Source organism: Oryzias melastigma, linkage group LG15 (assembly GCF_002922805.2).
Source record: "Oryzias melastigma strain HK-1 linkage group LG15, ASM292280v2, whole genome shotgun sequence".
In the NCBI taxonomy this organism is placed as follows: Eukaryota; Metazoa; Chordata; class Actinopteri; order Beloniformes; family Adrianichthyidae; genus Oryzias; species Oryzias melastigma.
The window spans coordinates 1,785,393-1,806,879 of NC_050526.1; the positions used below are offsets into that span (position 1 = coordinate 1,785,393).

General features: G+C 38.4%; 1 protein-coding gene across 5 annotated transcripts in view; it reads right to left on the reverse strand.

Moving 5' to 3' along the window:
* The window catches only part of nckap1 (NCK-associated protein 1), a 49,869-nt gene extending 28,764 nt beyond the window's left edge, over positions 1-21,105 (reverse strand). For 2 of the 5 annotated variants that reach the window (XM_024261345.2, XM_024261344.2), the window contains exons 1-2: positions 20,730-21,062; positions 1,909-2,019 (exon numbers count right to left, since the gene is read on the reverse strand). In XM_024261345.2, the coding sequence (XP_024117113.1) occupies positions 1,909-2,019; positions 20,730-20,837 (219 nt within the window). In that variant the 5' untranslated portion in view covers positions 20,838-21,062. Of the gene's footprint in view, positions 1-1,908; positions 2,020-10,392; positions 10,411-20,729 lie in introns of all 5 variants that reach the window. The other 3 variants (XM_024261340.2, XM_024261341.2, XM_024261343.2) reach the window with 3 other exon arrangements.
* Between the last annotated feature and the right edge of the window lie 382 nt (positions 21,106-21,487).

A 21,487-nucleotide genomic window follows, 5' to 3' on the forward strand; every position in this document is an offset into this window, starting at 1 on the left:
CTAAACAATAGTCATTCAGCAGACATGAGGTGCAGAGCTTTAAACTCATGACAGTTAGAGTTTAGATTATGAAGCCTTTCTGGATGTTCAGCTCTGAGAAGAAGAAACCATAAAGGCAGTTTGATCAGAGTTCTGCCCCACAACTTTCAGTGTTAAAAATGTTGCCATTTCTAGGAATCCTCTTTGCCCTTTTTTAAAGCATCAGTCTACACTTAAACACCAATGAAAGGTGACGGAAGCCTCACAAACAAGCTGTAGTACTGTGAACACAAACCACCTGTGAACTAAGCTGCTCATGAAGGTCAAGTTCAAGACGAAGACATGAAGCACATCCACAAGACCGCTGCAAACGACGATTCTATCACAGCATCTATCAGAGGACGGCAACAGACAAATGTTGGCTTGAGGGGGAACCTAAACACACAAAGGCGGTTTCTCTTTCATGTTATTGATGTTATCATTAAGGGTTTCAAATAGGTTTCATTTTGGCAAACGTTCAGAAACACCAGATCCTTAAAAGTCTCAGAGTCTCCTTTCACAGCAAAACATGACTTAAAACTTACATTTTAATTTGCACAATAGTTAACATTTTTGACACATCAAAAGGCATTACTGACTGTGAAATGTATTAATGTAGTAAAACATATTTGATTGTTAACTTAATTTGAAAACCAGTTTGAATTCAGTAACTAGAATCAACAAATGTTTACTCTTGTATCAGAGATCAGAATCAGTCTGTAAGAGAAAGAACAATTCACTAAAAATCCATCAAATCACATTTTCCTTACATGGAACTTTTAAGTTGGTCCGTGTTTTACAAAAAATAAAAATTTCAATGATAAAATCAATGTTTGATGCATCTTCTTTAGTGGAAATAAAAGTGAAGCACTTTCTACCAAACTGGAATCTAAATGTTTGATTCTCCACAGAATCTTGAAGAACAACAGCGAGGAAGAGCTCCTTCACACTACCCTGCTAAACATGAGGGATGAACACAGATTCAAACAGAAATACAAAAAGAAGTCTTCCTTCACTGAGGTCCGCTGTTCTTTATTGAAGGGCTGCTGTCAGCCAGAACCAAAGTCCTAAAGTTTAACACGTGCTCACTACCCACAATACGCACATCTTTTGTCAGTTACCCAATCACTGTCCACCATGGTCGAAGTCTCGACAACAGGGCTGAATGACAGGTATTCAAGGCCCAATAGGCAATTGGACCTGGGGTCCGTTTCACGAAGCAGGTTTAAATGAATTAAGAGTTCAAACTTAAACTCAGAGTTCACTGATTCAAAATTCGCAAACTCAGAGTTTTCGGTTTCAGAACAGCTGAAAAGAGTTGATTCAATCAACTCTGACTAGTTGGAGTCAGAATCGGGTGCGATCGTCGCGACCATAAAAAGTCCTGATCAATGGAGCAAAGACAGCACGATTCACCATGGCAACGGAAAACACCTTTAGGGCTTCATACTTTATGGCAACAGAAATTGATGTGTTTCAGCAAGAGTATGACGACTACTAGCACATTTTCCACACAAAGATGAACACAGCCGCAGCAGTAAAACTGTGAGAGTTGTCGTGGAAGAAAACACCTGCAGTTAATGCGTACGTCTACATTTGAATCATTTCAATTCAGAATAAGAAGGAAATGTCAGGAAGGTCATTTTGTCATTTGTTAAGTAAGGAAGGGTTTTTGATCGGTCAATAATTTAACGAGTAATCTCCATAAAAAATAAATGAACTATTTTTATTAGACAATTCTGCATTGTTCCCTTAAAACCAAAAGAGTCAAAGAAAACTTGAATATTTGGCAAAAGGATGAAAATACGAGCAGCAACAGATACGACTTTAAATCGGACAAACTGCAGTGCAGAAAAAAGCAGAGCAGAAACACAACAGAGAAACACTCACATTGTTGTTCCGCGTCTCCACTGCAGGAAACTTCCTCACTATAAACTTAACAGCTGACTCCAGGTTCTTGTCCACCAGATACGAAGGCTTAGCCTTTGGATCTCCACAGGCCTGGAAGGGAAGGAGAAGAGAACATGAGGAGAGATGTTCCCAAAGAATCAGAGACATGGAGGCAGCTCTGCCTCTCGGTTTCAGCTTCTGACACTCTTTGGTTTTAGCACCAGGAAACATTCAGGATTTACAGTGGGACCTGGTTTACCCAGGGGTGGGGTGGGGGACACTCACACCAGATCACTAGATTTAATGCAGAGGTCGGGTATAAAAGACTTCTGGAGATTCTCCAGAGGCTACAGTGCTGAAATTTGGGACGTTTCATGTCTGGATAAACCAGGTTCAGCTGTAACAGAGCTCACCAGTGGTTCTTAGCTGTAACAGGATGAAGACTCATTATGAAAGTTCATGGAAACATCCACCTGATCCAGTCCACCGACAAGGGGTTAGAAAACGATAGAAAAGAACAGACCAAGAACCACTGACAGCTGCATGTGATAAGATCAGCTCAGACAGCACTACTGCAGGAAAGGCAGTGATGGAGGGGATGGGGGGCAATGTAGAAAAAAGAGAAAACTTCAATGAACAGTAAGGAAAAATACTTTGAATGAAAAATGGCAAAAATGAAGACTGAGATCAGCTTCTCCTATGAGATTTCTCCTCTTGTCTGCATTCACAACACTCTCCTTCCCACGGGTGTGTGTGCGTTTGTTGTGTGTGTGCATTTGTTGTTCGTGTCAAGGATGAGATCTCAATTCAGCACCCTGCCCCAGTCCTACGGATGATCTTTGGGGTGGAGAGGAGGGGCGAGGAAGGGTTGAAGCCTCCTCACCTCTTAGTTTCTGGTGTCGTCCTGCAAACATTTTTGCAGGTTTGTCTGCAGAGACAAGATCCCGTCTGCAGTCTTAGTTCTGCCTTCAGTCTCTAGCTCTCCCATAGAGACGACATTCTGTTTTACACATTACAGGAGCTGCTTGTTTACCAAAGACAATTAAAAACATCCATATTAGTTTTTCCAATAGTCTTATTTGTTTTATTATCAAACCGGACCTCAGCAGAGCCTGAGATTCGCTTCAAAACATCCTCTAAAAATTTTTCCTGAAAAACTGGATTTCTGCAGCTGAGGCGGGCTGTCAGCTGACTAAAGCTGTGCCTGAACTCCCTCCCAACTCCCTGCCTACAAAAGAAGTACATAGTGTGGGTCTATCTAGAGCCCTGAATTTTAAAAGCAATTTGGACAATTTTTACTATTTTTGAACACCAAATATGCCAACACCTATTTTTAGAAGTAAAAACCTAATGAACACGAGCATTTTACGAAGACTATTTATCAATACACTGTGTTCTTGGATAGTTCAGAAAAACTACATTTAAATACATTTTTTTACAATAAAAATTGTTCAAACACAATGCATTGTGGTCTATATTCATCAGTTTAGTCAGCTTTGATGCAGACTGGTTTTTCACAGTGCCTTCTGGGAAGTTTCTAGGGCACTGGATTTAGACATTGTACATTGAGACAGTACTTCTAAATGGTGAACGTACTATGTAGTGAGTACTAAAGGAATTCTGACCCAACCTAAATGTGGTCATTCTCTAAAAGTAGAGGACATCACAAAAGGTCACACTGCTGCCTACTGCTGGAGTCAGTTCTGTCAGTTCCTCGCCGCGCTCGACTCCCGCCTGTCCACAGCTGCCACACGCCTGCTGAATCACTCGGCTCCTTCCTGTTCACATCTCAACATCATTAAACTCTGCATATTGATCTACCCATCTATCTATGGTGATATATCAGAGCCCCATTGGGATTGTCAGGGATCAACAACATGAGGCTGAACAAAGAAAAGAGCTGAGACAGACAGTTGGTGAGACACTAAAGAGCTGAAGCTGGAGGCAGAGGTGTACAGAATTTGTTACACTCTCCCCCACTAGCTTACAGCCGCTCACACTCCCAGGCTAATATTAGTGATGCAACAGATACAGTGAGTAATATCATTTCTATCCAGCCGTACACTTTGGATTCAGATTCCAGCTCAGACGAGGAAAACGTTCATGGATCTATTCGTCTGTAAGTGGAGAATGGAGTGGAGCAGTGAGACTGTGACCTGCCAATTATAGTTTGTACCAGCAACTGCAAGCTTTTTCAAACTGCATTTTTGTCTGCTCCTGATTCACAATGGTTTTAAGAAGTAAAATACTCAGACATGCTATTTTAATCTTGATTTTCTTTTGTCCTCAATCATGAGAAAAATGCAACAAGAACATGGTATAAACACCAAAAATACCACTTTCATTTAAAAGGGGCCATATCATGAAAAAACAACTTTTTGAGGTATTGCCTGCATTATCCTGTTCATTCCTCACCATAAAGAACCCTAAAGTGGTATTTTGATCCGTTCATGCATTTAAGAGTAATCCTCTAAAGACCTGCACTATCTGCAGCAGCCCCTCCCATACCCACAAAAACGAGCAGGTCCTCAGGATGTGATGTCACAGAGTGAGCACCGCCCCTTTCAGGAAGAGTCTGCTCTGACAACTCCACCCCCAGTCTAACACCAACACTCAATTCTTCCTCTGAGCTAGCGGTGATCAGAAAAAAATCTTCAATTTTAGATGCAGAATACCAAATATCTTCCAGTTGTGTCCGGTTTTCAATAAATTCCAGCTCAAACAGGTGTTCGTTACTTTAGACACTGGACTCCAAACTACCCACCCCCCGGTGGGCACAGTCATGCAGACGCTGAGTGCATTTGTGTTGTCAAGCAGTGTAGCGACGGCTGCGGCTGCTAAAGGCAGATTTATGAGATGTGCATTCATCTTTGAAAAAGTGTTGATGCTTTTTATTTCTGTAGAAAAAACTCAGACACACTGCCAAAGAACAGCTCTAGGATGACGCCATGAAATGGGTGGCAGCCACACACAGCGGCAGGCGGAGCTTCAGGAATCGAGTCATTTTACTTCCGGGTAGGACAAAAACTCACGAAAAATATCTAATAAATTATTAGTTCCTTAGTGTTTCAAGGGTAATTTATGATCATATATATGGATATAGTTCACTCTGAAAGACTTGAGAAAATCATGGTATGGCCCCTTTAAGGGTCTTTAAACCATTTCTGTACAAAACCTTCAACTTTCCCACCAGAACCCATCCTCCATCAGTATCCTCATAATGCAGTTTAAACTTTCCTGAAGCAGCACTGCCCAGCTCTGGTCCTGGAGGTCTACCCACCTATCCAGTCTACTTTCTGCTGGTGATCTGGATCTCTGGGAACTCTAGGATCAGTTTTGGGCAGCTCTGGCCTAAAACAGACTAGAGCAGCACCTATGTAGAAATCCAACACACCTTTCAGCTCCTCCGAATAGATATGGTGCCAAACAATGACATCTGTGCTAAAGTTTGAGAGTGACATGCTCTTCTGATCAGACCTATAACCTGAGCATGTTAACACCTAAAAGACAGCACTTCTTCAGGTAACCAGAACCACCCCACCACTCGTGGGAAATCGTGGGGTCACAAGGTGAGTTCACACCACATGGAGATGCCGATGAAGAACGAGGCCATTCCAGAGACAAACTGTTAAACTAGAATAACAAAAACTCAATTTTAAATGCCATGTAGGTTCTTTTCTAATTAGTTGGTCTGCAAAGATTTGATGGCAGCGTTTACTGAAGGGGTAAAGACTTTAAAAGAGATGAGGGACAATCTTCTCTGAGCTTTAAGGCCAACTGCAAAGCTAGACATGGAGAACAGAAATGGTTGTAATGTTTGTGTTTCCAGGTAAACGCCGACAGCCTTGAAATCCATCTTACAGACTCAAAGGAGCAAGTAAATGCCACAACGCAGTTTCTGCACAACACGAGGAATTTAAAACAACCTACAGGTGAAGATTCTCTCTGAACTATGGTGAACATTTTTTTTAATGAGAACTCTTAATACTCTTGTCAATTAAACTGGAATCCCTTCTTAAATTTTTGTTGACTTTAACTTCAGGAAAACCAAATGTCTGACAACGCATGCCTGATACTTTCATAGAGAATGACTGTTGTTACCAACTCTGGTTCTGCTAGGTCTGCCTTATCTTTAATTCATTCTGCATTTTCTCTTCACTGTCACCTTTTGCTTGCTCAGTACAGGATTTACACTTAAAACCCTTCCATCTAATCTGCTGGTCCCTTATACAGGCTGTTACAGAATAATATGCAATGACTTAACTGTTTTTTTATTAAAGCTCGGATGCTGTTTGCATCAGAGCCGGTCCCCGGGCTGGATCCGGCTTTGACACAAGTGACACACATGCAATAATGCATTTTGTATCACTTCATTTCTCAAAACTTGATGACTTGAAGGTCCTGCAGAGAGTAGAGATTTAAGTTTGAGGCTCTCTGGATGCATTTATTTGTTTTTTATGGAACTTTGTTTTGATCTGGCAGTTTGAGTACAAACAGAACTAATTAGGGTGTTTTCATAAATGTGGTCTCGATAAGAAGACTAGACATTCACCCACAGACTGACCTCTCAGTGCCACAGGCTCTAGCCTTCATATGAACTGTGTCTGCCTGACACACCACAGGACACTTACTGTTCTCTAGATAAAACATTTACACAATAAAGGCCCGAGAATCAGCTGTGATTACATAGTAAATTGATGAAGAAGTCACATTAATAAACTTCCTTCATCTCAACATAAAGCTGGGTAGTCTAATGCTTCTGAAGATGATGTACAAAGCATTGATCATTAATGGTGAAAGGATATCAATGATATACTCCAACTGTTAGACACACTCAGTAAGCAGACATTGTATCTTTTCCCACAAATAGTGTTGGTTCTTAGCCCTGCCCCCTTCGTTTTAGCTGGCCATGTTAAGGATTGAAGGAGGTGGGAGAATTTTCCACTCTGAGGTTTTTACCTGACATGGTGGCAGAAGCCACTGCCAAATGTATTGGCGCCTCAACCTCAGGCTGTTTAATTGAACAAGTGATCAAGTATTTCCAAGTTTGGATGAGTCCTTCAGTTTTTGTAGTTACATATATCTAGTTACATAAAAAACTCCATGCCACCCACAGACGTTCAGTCAGTTTGAATGTTAACATTGGACCCCAAAGAGGAGAAAAACAAGGAGGACTTTTGTCAGTAAAACAAGAAACTGTGACGACTCCATTTCAAAGGTTTCTTTAAAAAAAATGTGGAATGTAGTCACAATAAACACCATTACAAACAGTAATGGATTGAGGACAGTAATTGCTTTTTATATTGTTGAACCTAATGAGGCCAATTTGTTTGACATAACAGAAAGGAGCAATCAGGCACAAAAGTTACAGTTTCAAAATTGATAATTATGTTCAATAGTTCATTGGAATTGATCTGCTTACATTGGTGGGCCTGTAAGCAGGCTCAGTAACTAATATTGCTGATAATTCACACAGTACAAATAGGTAATTTTGGTTTTTGAAAACCTGAAGTGATGGGATTGTTGAGTATAAAATAACTATAAAATGCACTAGCATTAAGTTAGCATCAATAGATCTTAAAATAATGATGCTATAAACTCATTAATAGCAGCTCTCTGGAGTGGTCCCGTTTCCTGGTTTGAGCTGGGTAACTGTCGGTGAACAGAATCCTTCTCTCAGAATTTGCAGCGAATGCCTGCTGCCCAAATTCTACGATGACAATTTGTTTCCTGCTCTTGTTCGGTCACACGATACTGTTGTCGTTTTTCAACTTAAATTACTGAGACTAATTGTCTGTTTGCATTTTTTTGCATTTCTAATTAGTGAGTTGTGTTCAAAACTATTGTGCTCTTAAATGCTGGTTTATTAATCATCTTCAGATTTCCTTCTTTTTGACTTAACTGTTTATTTTCCTTACACTGTTAAACTCTTCTGCATTTTTGTTTAAACATGTACTGCTCACCTCTTTGACAAGTCTGAACTAAAAACATCTCAATGTTTTTTTCAGTACAAAGAAAGGTTTAAAAAAAATTAAATTGATACATCTTAGGTAAAAAATAAATAACAAAAAAACAACAATGTTGGCATTATCAAGTAAAATGTTTGCCTGTAAAACGACAGAACAAGTTGCAAATTTGAAATTAAAACATTTTCAATTGCACACAAAATGTTCCGTTTTGAAAGTCTGTCTCCTCTGGTTCTAAAATACATGCTTCCATTGGTGACCTTCAGAATCCTGGTTAATATCATGGCATTTTCACAGCGGGATCTGAAAATTAATGGATGGAATTTATGTCTGAGGAGCTCCTAAAAGAAACAAATAAACAGTGTAACGTTTACCTGCTAACATTACAGTAATCATGAAGCTTTGTGGGACTTTTTAACTTCCATTACAGAATAAAATATTGAGAATCGATCTGTAGATTCTGTTTACCTGTTTATTAATAGAATATTAAGCTGATATCATCAACATTTGGATAACAATATTTTTACATTGTATTTATTATTGACAATATTTCAATGGACCATTCATGAAAAAACAAATGGCGTATCTTTGTAAATCACAATAGCAACAATAACTTGAATACATTGTCCTTCTTTGGCTCTGATGTTCTTTTCTCCTTTGATTAAAGGCTGTAGAATCCTGGTTAACAAGACCAATGAGACCAATGAGACCAATGTGACTGAATCCAGGCGGTTTGAACGCCAGACAAAGACACTCGATTGAATGAAGCCCCTTGTCTCTAATTGGCTGGTTTGATGGCCCGTTTATGCAGGCTCACAAACGCAAACATGTATTTTAGAATCAAAGAAAGATTTTGAAAACATTTTTGCAAACAAACGTTCATTATTTATTTTGTGACAGAAAATCCTATTTTTAAAACTCAACATTTTGTTTGTCATTTTCAAACTGTGACTTGTTCTTATGTTAGTGGCACAAACATTACTTCATAAGGAAGAAGAAATTTTGATATGATAAGTGCAAAATACCAATAAGTACATTTGCCTCTTTTAGATTGCAGTGTCTCACTTTTGCAGGAAATAAAAACAAGTCTCCTAAAATGCCACAGGAGTCTGAACTCTTTGAACAAAATGAAACCTGGGGGGTGAAATGCTCCATCAGGTAGTTTGCTGTGTGAAAAAAGCAGGTGCAGTTACCATGATACTTGTAGTACGATCAAATTCATGTCTAAAGAGATCCAACGTCCCTCAATTGAACTATGGCTTATTACACAGCACTTCAAATAATAAATATACACGGTAATACTTTCTTACTTGGGTCATGTCACTTGCTAAAATAATAAAAGCCCACGACCAGACACTTCCATCCTATCATTTAAAGACAGGAAAAAACGTAAAATCTTATGGTTAATAGTTGATTTATAAAACATGGGTGAACACAACTTTTGCTACTAAAAGTAAAAGAAATGGAAAATGTATCTTATTGTTTTCTTGTAGATAAATATTACATTTGAAATATTCAGGGTTTAATTAGAAGCAGTGCAATATTTCAAATAGTCCACTGCAAACACAAATAATACAAGATGATCATTCTTGTGGTTCAGACTGCTCTTTTTAACATAATTATGAATAATGAAAAAGCAGGAATAATATTCCAGAATAAATCAACTTAAACCTTGAATAACTTTCAGTATTTCACTCTCCATAAAAATATATTTTGTGAGAATTAGACAAGTTAGCAATAAGTACAAGATAACATCGGGCCATTAATAACAATAAAATAAAGTGATCTGGAGGGCCGGATCTGGCCCCCGGGCCTTGGCTTTGACACATGTACTGTAGATCCTTTAAGATGTTAACATAAACTCTTATTGTATTTCTTAATGATTTTAAGAAGTTGCTAAATCTTTGTATTTTAGTTCAAGCATGTAAATATGTCAGTCTGACTTTGGAAAACTGTAGAATTAAGATCACTTTTTATTTTACACAATAAGATGTCTAAAAATTCAAATCAATGAAGAATAATGAGAAAACCCGGATTTTTGTCTCTGGTTCTGAAGGGCCCTGTAGCCTGTAACCCCTTTAGGGCAGAAGAGGGACCAGCAGAACTCTGATCCTTGGTATCAGTACATGAAGGAACGGGGAATCCAGAACAAAGAATCATCTAAATGCGTCTTTCTGCTGGTGTTTAAGAATGTCTGTGCTCAGATCGTCACTGAGAAGATCCCTGAGTTTGACTGGAAACATTTCACACCTGTGGGAGAGGGCAAGGCTTGAAGCACCCACGCAGTAAGGATGTAAGGATCAGTGCACCTGTGTGGCTCTGATGGTACGATCAGATGTTTGAGTAGATGCTGGAACACAAACATGAACGACACACTGAACCTGCTTCGGTCTGATCAAACTGACAGTGAATGGAGCCCAGCCGCACTCACACATGACTCAAACATGAAGGGAAGCACCACAGACCAGGGAGGGGGGTGAGGGGGGGTCATCAGTGGAAGGTGAGAAAGTTTGCAAACCTTCCAAACTTGTCCTTGCTGCACAGGGGGGGAGCATTGGGACGGAGAGAAGAAGAAAAGAAATCAAAACCAAAGCCACCCAGACAGACTCCTGGATCAGCATCCACACATCAGTACACACTGCGGCCTCCGTGCATGCTGCACGTGCACACCTGCTTTAAAGCGTACAGGCTGTGCTGTGTTTGCGCTCTGCTAAAGCTGCACTTTCATTCTAGAACCCTGACAAACAGTTCAGATGCTTTCATGTTCACAAGAGGATTCATTGCTTGGCAGGCAAACAAAATATACATTTACAGATTATTATATACCAGCGGCCGCCTACACGACAAAACATAATGAACACAAATTCTTTTTAAAACTGCATTTTTGTGACACTGCAGCTTTGACCAAATGTTATGAAATTAAAGCTCAGAGAAAAATACTGTACATCAGCATGACACTCATCACAGGGAAACATTACAGTCATATTTCTGGATTCACCAAGTTCAAATGTATCTGGTACTTTGATAGGCACAAATAATTGTTAGGAAACATGAGGGAGTGTCTCTGAAAATGCATGAAGGAATTTATTGCTCTATTTTACAAAGTGAAAAAAAATCCAGTTTATGAGCTAAAACATCTCACCAGCAAAATAAATGAAAATAATCTAAAATAATCAAATGATCATTTAAAAACCAGAGCCTTAAACAGACCATTATGTTTAAAGCAGGCAAAACCAAATTAAATAATCTAAATAAAATTAAGTCATTATGAAAATAGTCTAAACTATTTGAAATTACAATAATTTTAAACAACTACATTTGTGTTTCTATTAGTTAAAATACTGCCGAAGGTATCTGAATTGTTTAATAAAAGAAAAAAAAAGAACCATATTACGCTTTTAATAGTGAAGTGTTTCTTATAAGCGCAAAGCTGCTTTTCTCGGCTTTCCGAGTGTGTAGAAATTGCGTAATTTGCACAAACGATCAAACAGTTAAGGTAATTCAAAGAGAGTCAAGACTGGAGCTGTAGTGTGCTCCATGATGAAGCAAATTGTATTTAAGTGTCAAAATAAACTATAAACTGACCATTTAGACGCCTCAGGTAAAATATGTGGTACCTGCTGGTCCCCTTCTCAAACGTTTGATTGACAGATTTGCCAGAGCTGCTTTCAGTAGAAGGGGTGTGGCCTTCCAACAAATTATTCATGATTGACAACAGGAGCTGCATGTGACTCAGACCAACTCAGACCAAGTACTGTCATCTGGCTGCATATGGCAGCATCCGTAATGAGGAAAAATGGCGCCTGAATTGGCTCCATTTCACTGGAGGCCACACATTTCCTATGTGTGGTGTCAGAGCCGGCTTCATCCAACTCTATTTAGACTAGGGGTGTGCCAAAATATCGATATTGCAATATATTGTATATTTAGTCCTGCGATCGATTCTCGATGGGTTCTCACCAAGTATCGATCTTATATTTTCATTTGAAGAGGCTGTAGGGCTGAGCGTTTGAGTCGCGTGACATGGAACTGTGTGAAGCCGGACTGTACGCTGCAGAACAGTCTATTGTTCTGGATTAAAAAGAAAAAAATACTATGCTCAGCAATACTCCAATGTTCTTCAATAAATGTTTTCAGAGTACAATCAGAAGTGTTTTTAATGAGCATGGATCAGTAACTAACATTCTTCAGGGGTCAGGTGAGACCAAAACAAGGGGGGGGGGGTCCGTTGTATTAGTGGGTTTGGCATGTGTCCGGTCCCCAACCCCCGTAAATAAGGGGGAATACTATATGTACAGAATCTTATTTTCTTTGCAAGAAGATTTTGGGGGCGAAAAAGAATACAAACAAAGAGGAGAAAACTTTCGGTTTTATCTTAAGTCGTTACAAGCGCTGATCGGACGCTTCCTGCTGTCATAAAACCTTTCCACCAATCAATGAATTCCATTCCATTTTTCTATGGACTTACGACCAATGGGGGACCAGAAATGGTACCAATCAGACCAGCTTAACGGGTCCATTTTGCAATGGAAAAGCTCCAAAGTCCAGTCTGGCCCGGCCCAGTCCGGCCTGGACCGCACAGTGGAAACGAGGCAATAGGGTCCCTGAAGGTGTGAAAATGACCTCTGAAAAGTAGGTGGGGTTTCTGACTGACCATTTTCTTCCATGGTCCTAAAGAACGTTGCTTTCTGTAACTAAATAATCTTCATCAATATCTCTGCATCATTGGCTGCTATGGACATGAAAGCAGATAAACTGATGGTGTGGCCCCATCCTCCCTGACCTCAACCCTACTGAGAACCTTTAGAACATCCTCAAGGCAAATCTCTCTGAGGATGGAGGCAGTTCAACATCCAAACAGCAGCTCTGGGAGACTATTCTGACATCCTGCAAAGAAATTCAAGCAGAAACTCCAAAAAGTTCAATGGTTGGAAGAATTGTGAAACTGCTACAAAATAAGGTTCCTGTGTTCAAATGTGACTTGACCTATGAAGATGTTTTTGATGGAATAGCTTTAAATTTGAGTAAATATGACCTCCTAATGCAGCACATTCAACAAATGATCATTTTCAGTTCTTTAAAATCTAAAAATGTTGAAGAACTCTGTTGTGTGTAAGACTGTTGAACATTTGAAGGTTTTTATTTTAGAAAAAAATGGCAACACTTAGATGAGGTGCTGCAAAACATACAAAAAACATACATTTGTTAAGCTTGTAAGCAATTTAATAATATGGCCTTTGTAGACAATGACCTCGATTTAGATGAGAATGAATCATTAAGCATGTTAATAAACTTTATTTGGCTTATTGTGCTAATAAATGTCTAACTAACACCCTATAAACACATTAATAATGTTTGTTTATGTGTTAATAAAGCCTGTTAAAGAATCTTATCATAAATGGTTAAAAAAATTCTTAGGAGGTTTGCTTGATAACATTTAATGTATACTCTAATGGTTAATGATATTAACATAATCATTTGTATTGAGGATTGAGAAAAATCATAGAACAATATTAACATAATCATTTGGAACGAGCTGTAGGGTTAAAGTGTGACGGTCAATTCCATTTGATAGAACAACATCAGCCTCTGTGAGTGCATGTCTAAATGTCAAGCACAAAAACTTCTGATATATATATTTGTGTTTGTAGATGATCCTCTAAGGGAAATAAAAGTTTGATGTTTCCTTCTGAAACTCAGTTAAACTGCAGCCCTAAATCTAAAGATCTAGACCTTAATGTAGAAGACAAACAGTGTATGAAATGAGAACATGATTGAATTTAAACAGAAAAAAAAGAGAGAAATCAGTTATAGCCGAGAAAAATGAAGGAGTGCGTGTCCTTTTTGGGCAAATTAATTAATTAAATAAATAAAAATGCATGTACTGAAAAACTCAGACAACAGTAGAAGGCTGGACAGAAGACAACAAACAATTTAAAATGGCAGCAAAAGAAGGCAGAAGACTTGATATTGCAGCAAAAGACTGCATGACATAAAAATACGTCAAGAGTATCAAATAACTGCACATTACAGAAGATGACTATGAACTTCAGGCAGCTTAAACAACTGCAAATGGCAGAAAAAGACGTGGACGGCAGATGCAGCAAAACACAGTTGATGGGGGCAAAAGACTGCAGAAGACTGCTGATAACAACCAACTGCAAAAGGTAGCAGAAGAATGCTCACTGTCTGCACCATGAACATGTTCTCACTCTCACTGCTAGTCCTTTGAAAGAGATTTCCTGACACCTCAGATGTTCCTGAACAGCCTGAAGGTAGCATAAGAGCTGATATGAGCCGCTGGACATATTTACACAACCTAACTCATACACAACTTCATTTTCATTTCTAGATCATGGTGAATCCAATAAATAAATAACTATGAAATTCAGTTTTGCTTAAAGTGGTTTTATTCAAAAACATGTTTAAAGTTCCCCTCATGCAAATCCTGCAGTAGTGGCACAAACCAGTTTCATATCAAACTTTTTCACATATTGTAGAAATACTGTTACAACAATGCAGGCTTTGTGGGAGTGTTTTCTGTTGTTGTTTACTAGTTTTAGTTTAGGTTGAGTTTGATAATGTAGATAGTTTTTGTCTTTACTTTGTCTGTTGTTCCTGATTTGTTCAATTGTGTCTTGCGTAAAGATGGCATTCAAAGTGTGAATATTCCTTTAAGAATGGTGCTGAAATGTGAACCTGTCATGGAGCATGAAGGAGCTTCTGCACATGCTGTATGCAGCCCTGTAGGCTGTAAGGCATGCCGAGTCATCAGCCAGGGAGTCTGTCTACCCAATGAGAATCTGGGAGGGTTCTGCTCCTGTTATATTTCATATTTTAGGCTATTTTGGAGTTTAGCTAGTATTTAAGCAACATGCTACTGTTTTGGGGTAATGTATTATCTACTGAAGTTTTTATAGGCTAATTTAGTGTTTAGCTTCTATTTTAGCAACAGGATAATGTTTTTGACAGATTTAGTTTACTGAGGAATTTTAGGCTATTTTGAAGTCTAGCTATTATTTAAGATACGAGCTAGCTTTTTCGGCTAATTTGACATCTGCTAACGGTTTTTGGGCTAATTTGGAGTTTAGCTCATATTTAAGCAACACACAATATTTTTGCATAATTGCCATATATTAGAGATTTTTAAGCAATTTTACTACAAAATTTTCAGAAATTTAGGTCAACTTCAGTGCTCTTTCATAGTTCTTTGATAAAATTTCTAATCTTTTATAAATTTAACATTTCGCAAATAACTTTTGTGTTTCTTAGCAAATCCCTGCAGCAACTAAAGTAAATTGCATCAACATTTTCAGGAAAACAGCTTTAGCATCTTCAGCGACTACTTTCAGTAAAAAGCATTCACGCTACCATTATCACAAGTAATGAACCTTTTCTAGTTAAATCTAGTTTTAATAGCAGAAACTAATGAAGGACAGATGTTGCATTATTTATTAAAAGTTTGATAAACCATCATCCTAATTGTCTTTATTTTTAGTTAGTTTAAAGTTAATGATGGTTAAGATGTGTGTTTTACATCAACTTTGCGTATGACTCGATTAGTTGACTAATGGGAAAAAGTAATCAATTATTAGTCGACTATAAAAATAATCGTTTGTGGGAGCCCTAGTGTCAATGCTTGTCAAAGACAGTATTACTGATTTGAACAAAAGTGTCTATTTGTTGCACAAATAAGACACAAGTTGTTTATTATGATTGCATTCAACCTAAAAAATAAATGGGGATATATCTTCCGATAAAATATGTGTTCTATTTATTGTGAGGTATTAGAGAGGATTTCTACTAATTATGGCAGTATCGTGATATCATCGATATCGTGAGCCATGTATCGCGTGTCACATGGTATTGTGAGGTACCCAGTGATTCCCAGCCCTAGTGCTGACTGACTCACAGTGGTGCAGAGGCAGGAGCCCCCCTCACAGTGTTAACTCACCAGAGGCTGAGTGAACCTCCAGCAGAACTCAGGAAAACAATAAATCTAACACTCGGCGTGGTAAAAATGAAGATGGTAATTTTTTTCTTGAGGTAACTTGAGGTTCAGACAGTAAAGGTTTAGGAAGGGAAGTCTAACTTGTAGTACGCACTTAAAAGTAAAACTAACAAAGGATCTAATAGTCTCTGTATCTGAAGTATGGCCTTCATTATAACATTCATAAAACGATTCAGAATCGTTTTTGGATTGTAATTAATGCATCTTAAATCTATTTTCCCCCACCACCAATACCTACTGTAAAGCACAGAGGTGGAAACATCATGCTTTGGGGCTGTTTTTCAACAAAGGGACCAGGATGACTGATCCGATAAACCCTTGTGCTCTCTTATGGGGTCCAGATGACCCCACACTTATTGATGTGTGATCCCTCACATTACAAAGGTGGACAGGATTTTATGTCTGGCACAGACACCAGAGAAGATTAAACATCCCTGAAAAAAAAAAAAAGTACAGCACGCTGTCTTGTGGGGTCCAGATGACCCCACTTTTAATGTAAACATGCCTTGGGTAGCACAAGGGTTACAGAAAAGAATGAATGGGGTCATGTGTGGTCAGATTTAGAGTAAAAACCTCCTTCAATCAGCACTGAAGATGACACATGCCTGGGTCTTTCAGAATAACAACCATCCCAAACACACGGCCCAGGGAACAAAGGAGTGGCTTCATAAGAAGCACTTTAAGGTCCTGGAGTGGTCTAGCCAGTCTCCAGATCTCAACCCCATAAAAAATCTTTGGAGAGAGTTGAAAGTCTGTGTTCTCCAGCGACAGCCCCAAAACATCACTGCTCTAGAGGAGATCTTCATGGAGGAATGGACCAAAACATCACTGCTCTAGAGGAGATCTGTATGGAGGAATGGACCAAAACATCACTGCTCTAGAGGAGATCTGATGGAGGAATGGACCAAAACATCACTGCTCTAGAGGAGATCTGACTGGAGGAATGTTGACCACTTGGCGCATCAAACCAGCAAAATCTATTTGAAGGTTGTAGCTGCCAAAAGTGGGAGTACGACTAATTTGTTTCAATACCTGAAACAGACAGTGTGAGAAGCACATGGTAGCTGACAAAACATCTACAGCATTGATCTACAAACATTTTTACAGCTGTTTAGTTGAACTTTGTATTTGACATTGACTATTTAATAAGAACTGGACATAAGAAGTGTTGATGTCCTCCAAAAGAAATGCATTACCTCCAGCCCTCACAAAATCAGGCCTTCTCCGTCACTTCATGATACGTCTACTGCCAGATTGCAACCAATTGCAAAACCTCGACAGCGATTATTTCAAGTCTGTCCGAGTCACGTTTTTAGAGGAATTGCTGTCACCAATCATGAGTGAGCTTGTTCGGGCTTATTCTAAGTCCACACTCCTCCCACTGAGAGTCTGTCAATCAAATGTTTGAGGTGGGGCCAGTGGGCACCATATGCTTTTACTGAGGCATCTGATTGGTCAGTTTATAACTTGATTTACTTGCAATAAAGAAAAAATATCTTTAAAAGAATTAAGATTAGAAAGTAGATGTTAAGAAGAACGCGTCAGAGAAAGAATGGTTATTCTGACAAATAAAATGACTGAAAAATTATTGTCTTTTTCTACGGAAACTGAAACTGACCTGCCCTTAATTAATTTTATTTTTCTCTCGTTATAACGAGATCCACTATCACCCGCTTGTTCTGAGGTTTTAGGGAAATGGTGCACGAGATGGAATGAAAGCATTTGAGGAGCGTAGATCCACTAATAAAATTTTTAAAAGTAGACTAAAAAATAACTTTTGTGGAGTTTTATTCTGCTGTTTTTGTTGCTTATCACAAAATAAAGAGACTTTACATGTTTTAAGTCTAGGTAAAGTCTCGGCATCTCAGTGCAGGAAAGGGAGAGGGCGGATGCTTCATTCTTTGTTATAGATTATGTGAGTATAACAAGAAAACAAAGTTTGTTTCCTCAAGAAAACTAAATTTGTTTTCGGGTCATAATGAGTTATTTTCTAGTTTTCTAGAGAAAAACGATATATAAAAAAAAAATAGTTAGTTCGTTTTGGCTTCCGTATATTTCTCAATAATAGTCTATGGAACTTTGTCCTTCTTGCAACTAGTGGGTACTTCCTATGTGAAACATGAAATGAGAGGGTATGCTCAGTCCAGTTCTTACTTATACAGTCAATGGTATTTAAGCATATTTCCAAAGAAGTTAAAATAAAATAGTTTTTGTTAAATATATTCTGTTATTCGTCATTTTTGTTGAAGAAAGTGAAAAGAAAGGAGAAAAATTATTAAAATTGAAAATCAAATTTATGTGTAAAAATAAAAAATAATAATAAGAGATTTTATTTTTTTGGCCATCTTGTTCAGCTCTAATGTGTGCATAAATAAACAAGTCCTTTAAATCTCAGATAACAAACCATCAGTTTGCTCTTTAAAAAGGAGGAAGATTGTGTCGAACAGTACAAACATGTGGTTTCCTCTATGATAAGACCTACTGTAAGAACTGCAGTAGCAAAAAAAGAAGAGGAAAAAAACATCAAATCTAAGTTTTAGATGGTAATATCACAAACACAAGTTATAAAAGACATAAGCAAAATCAGAAGAAATATAAATATTATCCTAACTTTAAAACAGGGGTCTAAAACCTGAGGCTCCATGGCCACATGTGGCTCTTTTAGCCCTCCATAGGGGCTCTCTGGCTAAAGAAACATAAAATAATAGTATTTTTTAAAGTAAGGGTACTAAATTAACATTTATTTAATGTAGTTAACTTTAGAAATGTATGGCTGTAGTGCACCACAAAGATAAACTATGGTCCAGATTTTTACATCCTGCTGCCTGGAAGAGGTCTTGATTGTTGTACGACTCAGATTTTAAATAGTAAGCAAAACTTTGGTTAAAAAAACAAAAAATGAGTTTAAAGCATATATTATGTTATGCTGAACAACATTAGCGAGTTGCTGTCCAGAGCCACAGTGGGATGATCCTATTTGGCACAGGATGACTTCAAAAAATCATGGTGAGAATCGTGACTTCAGCAAATCATAAGAGGTTCTGTCAGAAGTTAAAAACAAATGAACATTTTTAGTAGAGCTGCCACGATTAGTCGACTAATCAACAATTAAAATAGTCTACAACTGATCTAATAGTCAATTATTTGTGACTATATTATATGGAGTCAAAGAAAGCAGATGATTGAGTAGTAAAATTGAAAGTTATAATGGCATTCTGCTAGCTTTTTGGACTATTTTGGCATTTATTAAGGTTTTTTAGGGTAATTTGGAGTTTAGATAATATTTCAGCTACATGCTAGCTGTTTTGGCTGATTCTGGAATGTTTCCGTTTCTTAAGATAATTTGGAGATTAGCTAATATTTCAGCTTCATGCTAGATGTTTTGGCTAACTTAGGCTTTTTTTCCGTTTTTTAGGCTAATTTGGCATTTAAATAATACTTAGTTGGCTATCAGCTTTAGTGATTTCAGCTATAAACTTCAGAATCTTCAGCTATTAGCACTAGCATCTTCAGTAGCCAAATTCCACTTACAGCATTCACACCAGCATTATCACAGGTAATGCTTTATATCTAGTTTTTATCTAGTTTAAAGCTAATGATGGTTAAGATGTGTGCTTTACATCCACTTTGCGCATGACCTGATTAGTCCACTAATCGTAAAAATAATCGATGATTAGTAGACTATTAAAATAATCATTTGTGGCAGCCCTCATTTTTAGAAAATGCTAGTCTCCCTTTTTATCTCTGTTTTTATTCATGCCAAAATATGAATATAATTTACATTTATTAATAAAAGAAACAATGTAATAAATACAAATCAGTATAACATTTTTGTAAAGGGTAAGATTTGCAGCTCCTTTAAGGTTCTGATCAGTAAAAAGCAGGCCATGATGGCTCTTCTACTGACAAAGGTTGCAGACTCCTGCTTTAAAAGCATGGAAAGGCTCAGGGTAACATGTATTCTGGCAGTGAATCTAACATTTACATTCATTTTGGAAGTGGACAAGACCCCTCCCTCACATGGTTCAGAAGGAAAACACTAAATATTTAAACATTTTTAGGTAGGAGTATTTCATTCACCCTTTTAAATCTCTCCGTGTGAAAGAAATGTGTAAACAACAGGCAGAGATTTAACCTCGAAACCCAAATTAGATCCAGTTCAGATCATTTCATGTCTATCTTCTATAATAAACAAAAATGTAAATTGTTGGCCTGTTTGTAAAAACAGCCTTCGGGTTCAATTTCTCCCTCTCCCAGCCAGCGTGGGGGGACGGCTGGACCCAGACCGACAGGAGGTTCTGTGCTCCTCGTTCGGGTTTTCAAAGAGACGACGCCCCGCTGTAGCCTAGCTTAGCCAACCCGCCGCCATTACCAAACAAGCTAACAGTTAGCATCGCCGCAGACGTGATGGGTTCACTCAATCATCTGCTTTCTTTGACAACGGATGCTCGGACGGTTTAATGTTACCCATTCGTTTTACAACAAGGGTGTATGTTTGTTCTCACGCCAGCATTTTCATGTCCAAATCGGGGAACAAGTTTACCGCAAGCTAACGTCGGTGCTAGCTCTGCTAAGGAAAGCCGTGGCCTGGGATGCTGCGAAGAAATATGCCAAGAATGCGGAGATGTATCACATAGATCTGTCTTTGGAGGAAAACATATATCAGCGGGGGGGAAAATACAATTTCAGAGTGCTTCAGTCAGTGGTTCAGAAAGTGTTCGTTTGCCTGCATCCTGTCAGACCATCACACCGACGGGAATTCGGGATTCACCAGGAATAGTGTCCCGGTTTGAGCACAGCTTTTCCGAAACAAATATGGCTACAGTGTGCGTGTGTGCGCCAACCTTTTTGATATTGTACACCCGTGTCAACATCCCGATCCCTCTGTCGTTGAGGATGGTGAGTTTTTCGGCCAGTTTCTGCTGGCTGGGCTGGATCACCCCCCGAGACATCTTCTCGCTGTTCGGTTAGATTTCCAGTCCGATCCCCAAAATATCTAGAATCTCAACAGTCTGTTGTTCAAAATCTGGAAGAAGAGTAAAGACCGTGATTTATGCAAGAATTACATGCGGTCCATACTCAGATGTTAGTGGACAGCAGCTTCCTGTACTCCACCCGCCGTCTCCCCCTTTTCTGTCGGTCAGGGACGAGGAGGAGCTCTCCTGGTTTTCCACAACAGGGTTGAGAGGCGTTCAAGTCCCCTCGGACATCTTAATTAATCGACGGCGCCTAACTTTCATATCAAATATTAAATTAATACTAGGGCCGGAAATCGTTAAAAAAATTCGCAAACTGGGAAAAAGTAATTGTGATTAATCGCAATTAACTTTTTTTAAACAGTATTTGCCGACCACTTATTATCGTAACTTTTTATCTGTGAATAATCCCAATATGTAATCACACGCAAAACTTTACATTTAGAACATTTATATTTAATAAAGGCTGTTAACCAACTACAAAGAAAAAAAAACATAACAGATTAATCACACTTCTGTGTTGCGATTGATCACTAATAACAATGTTTTACCAGTTACATTTTATGAAAATATGCGGCCTTTGAACAAAAACAGGCCAGGCAGAATTTTTTCCTTTATTTTTACTG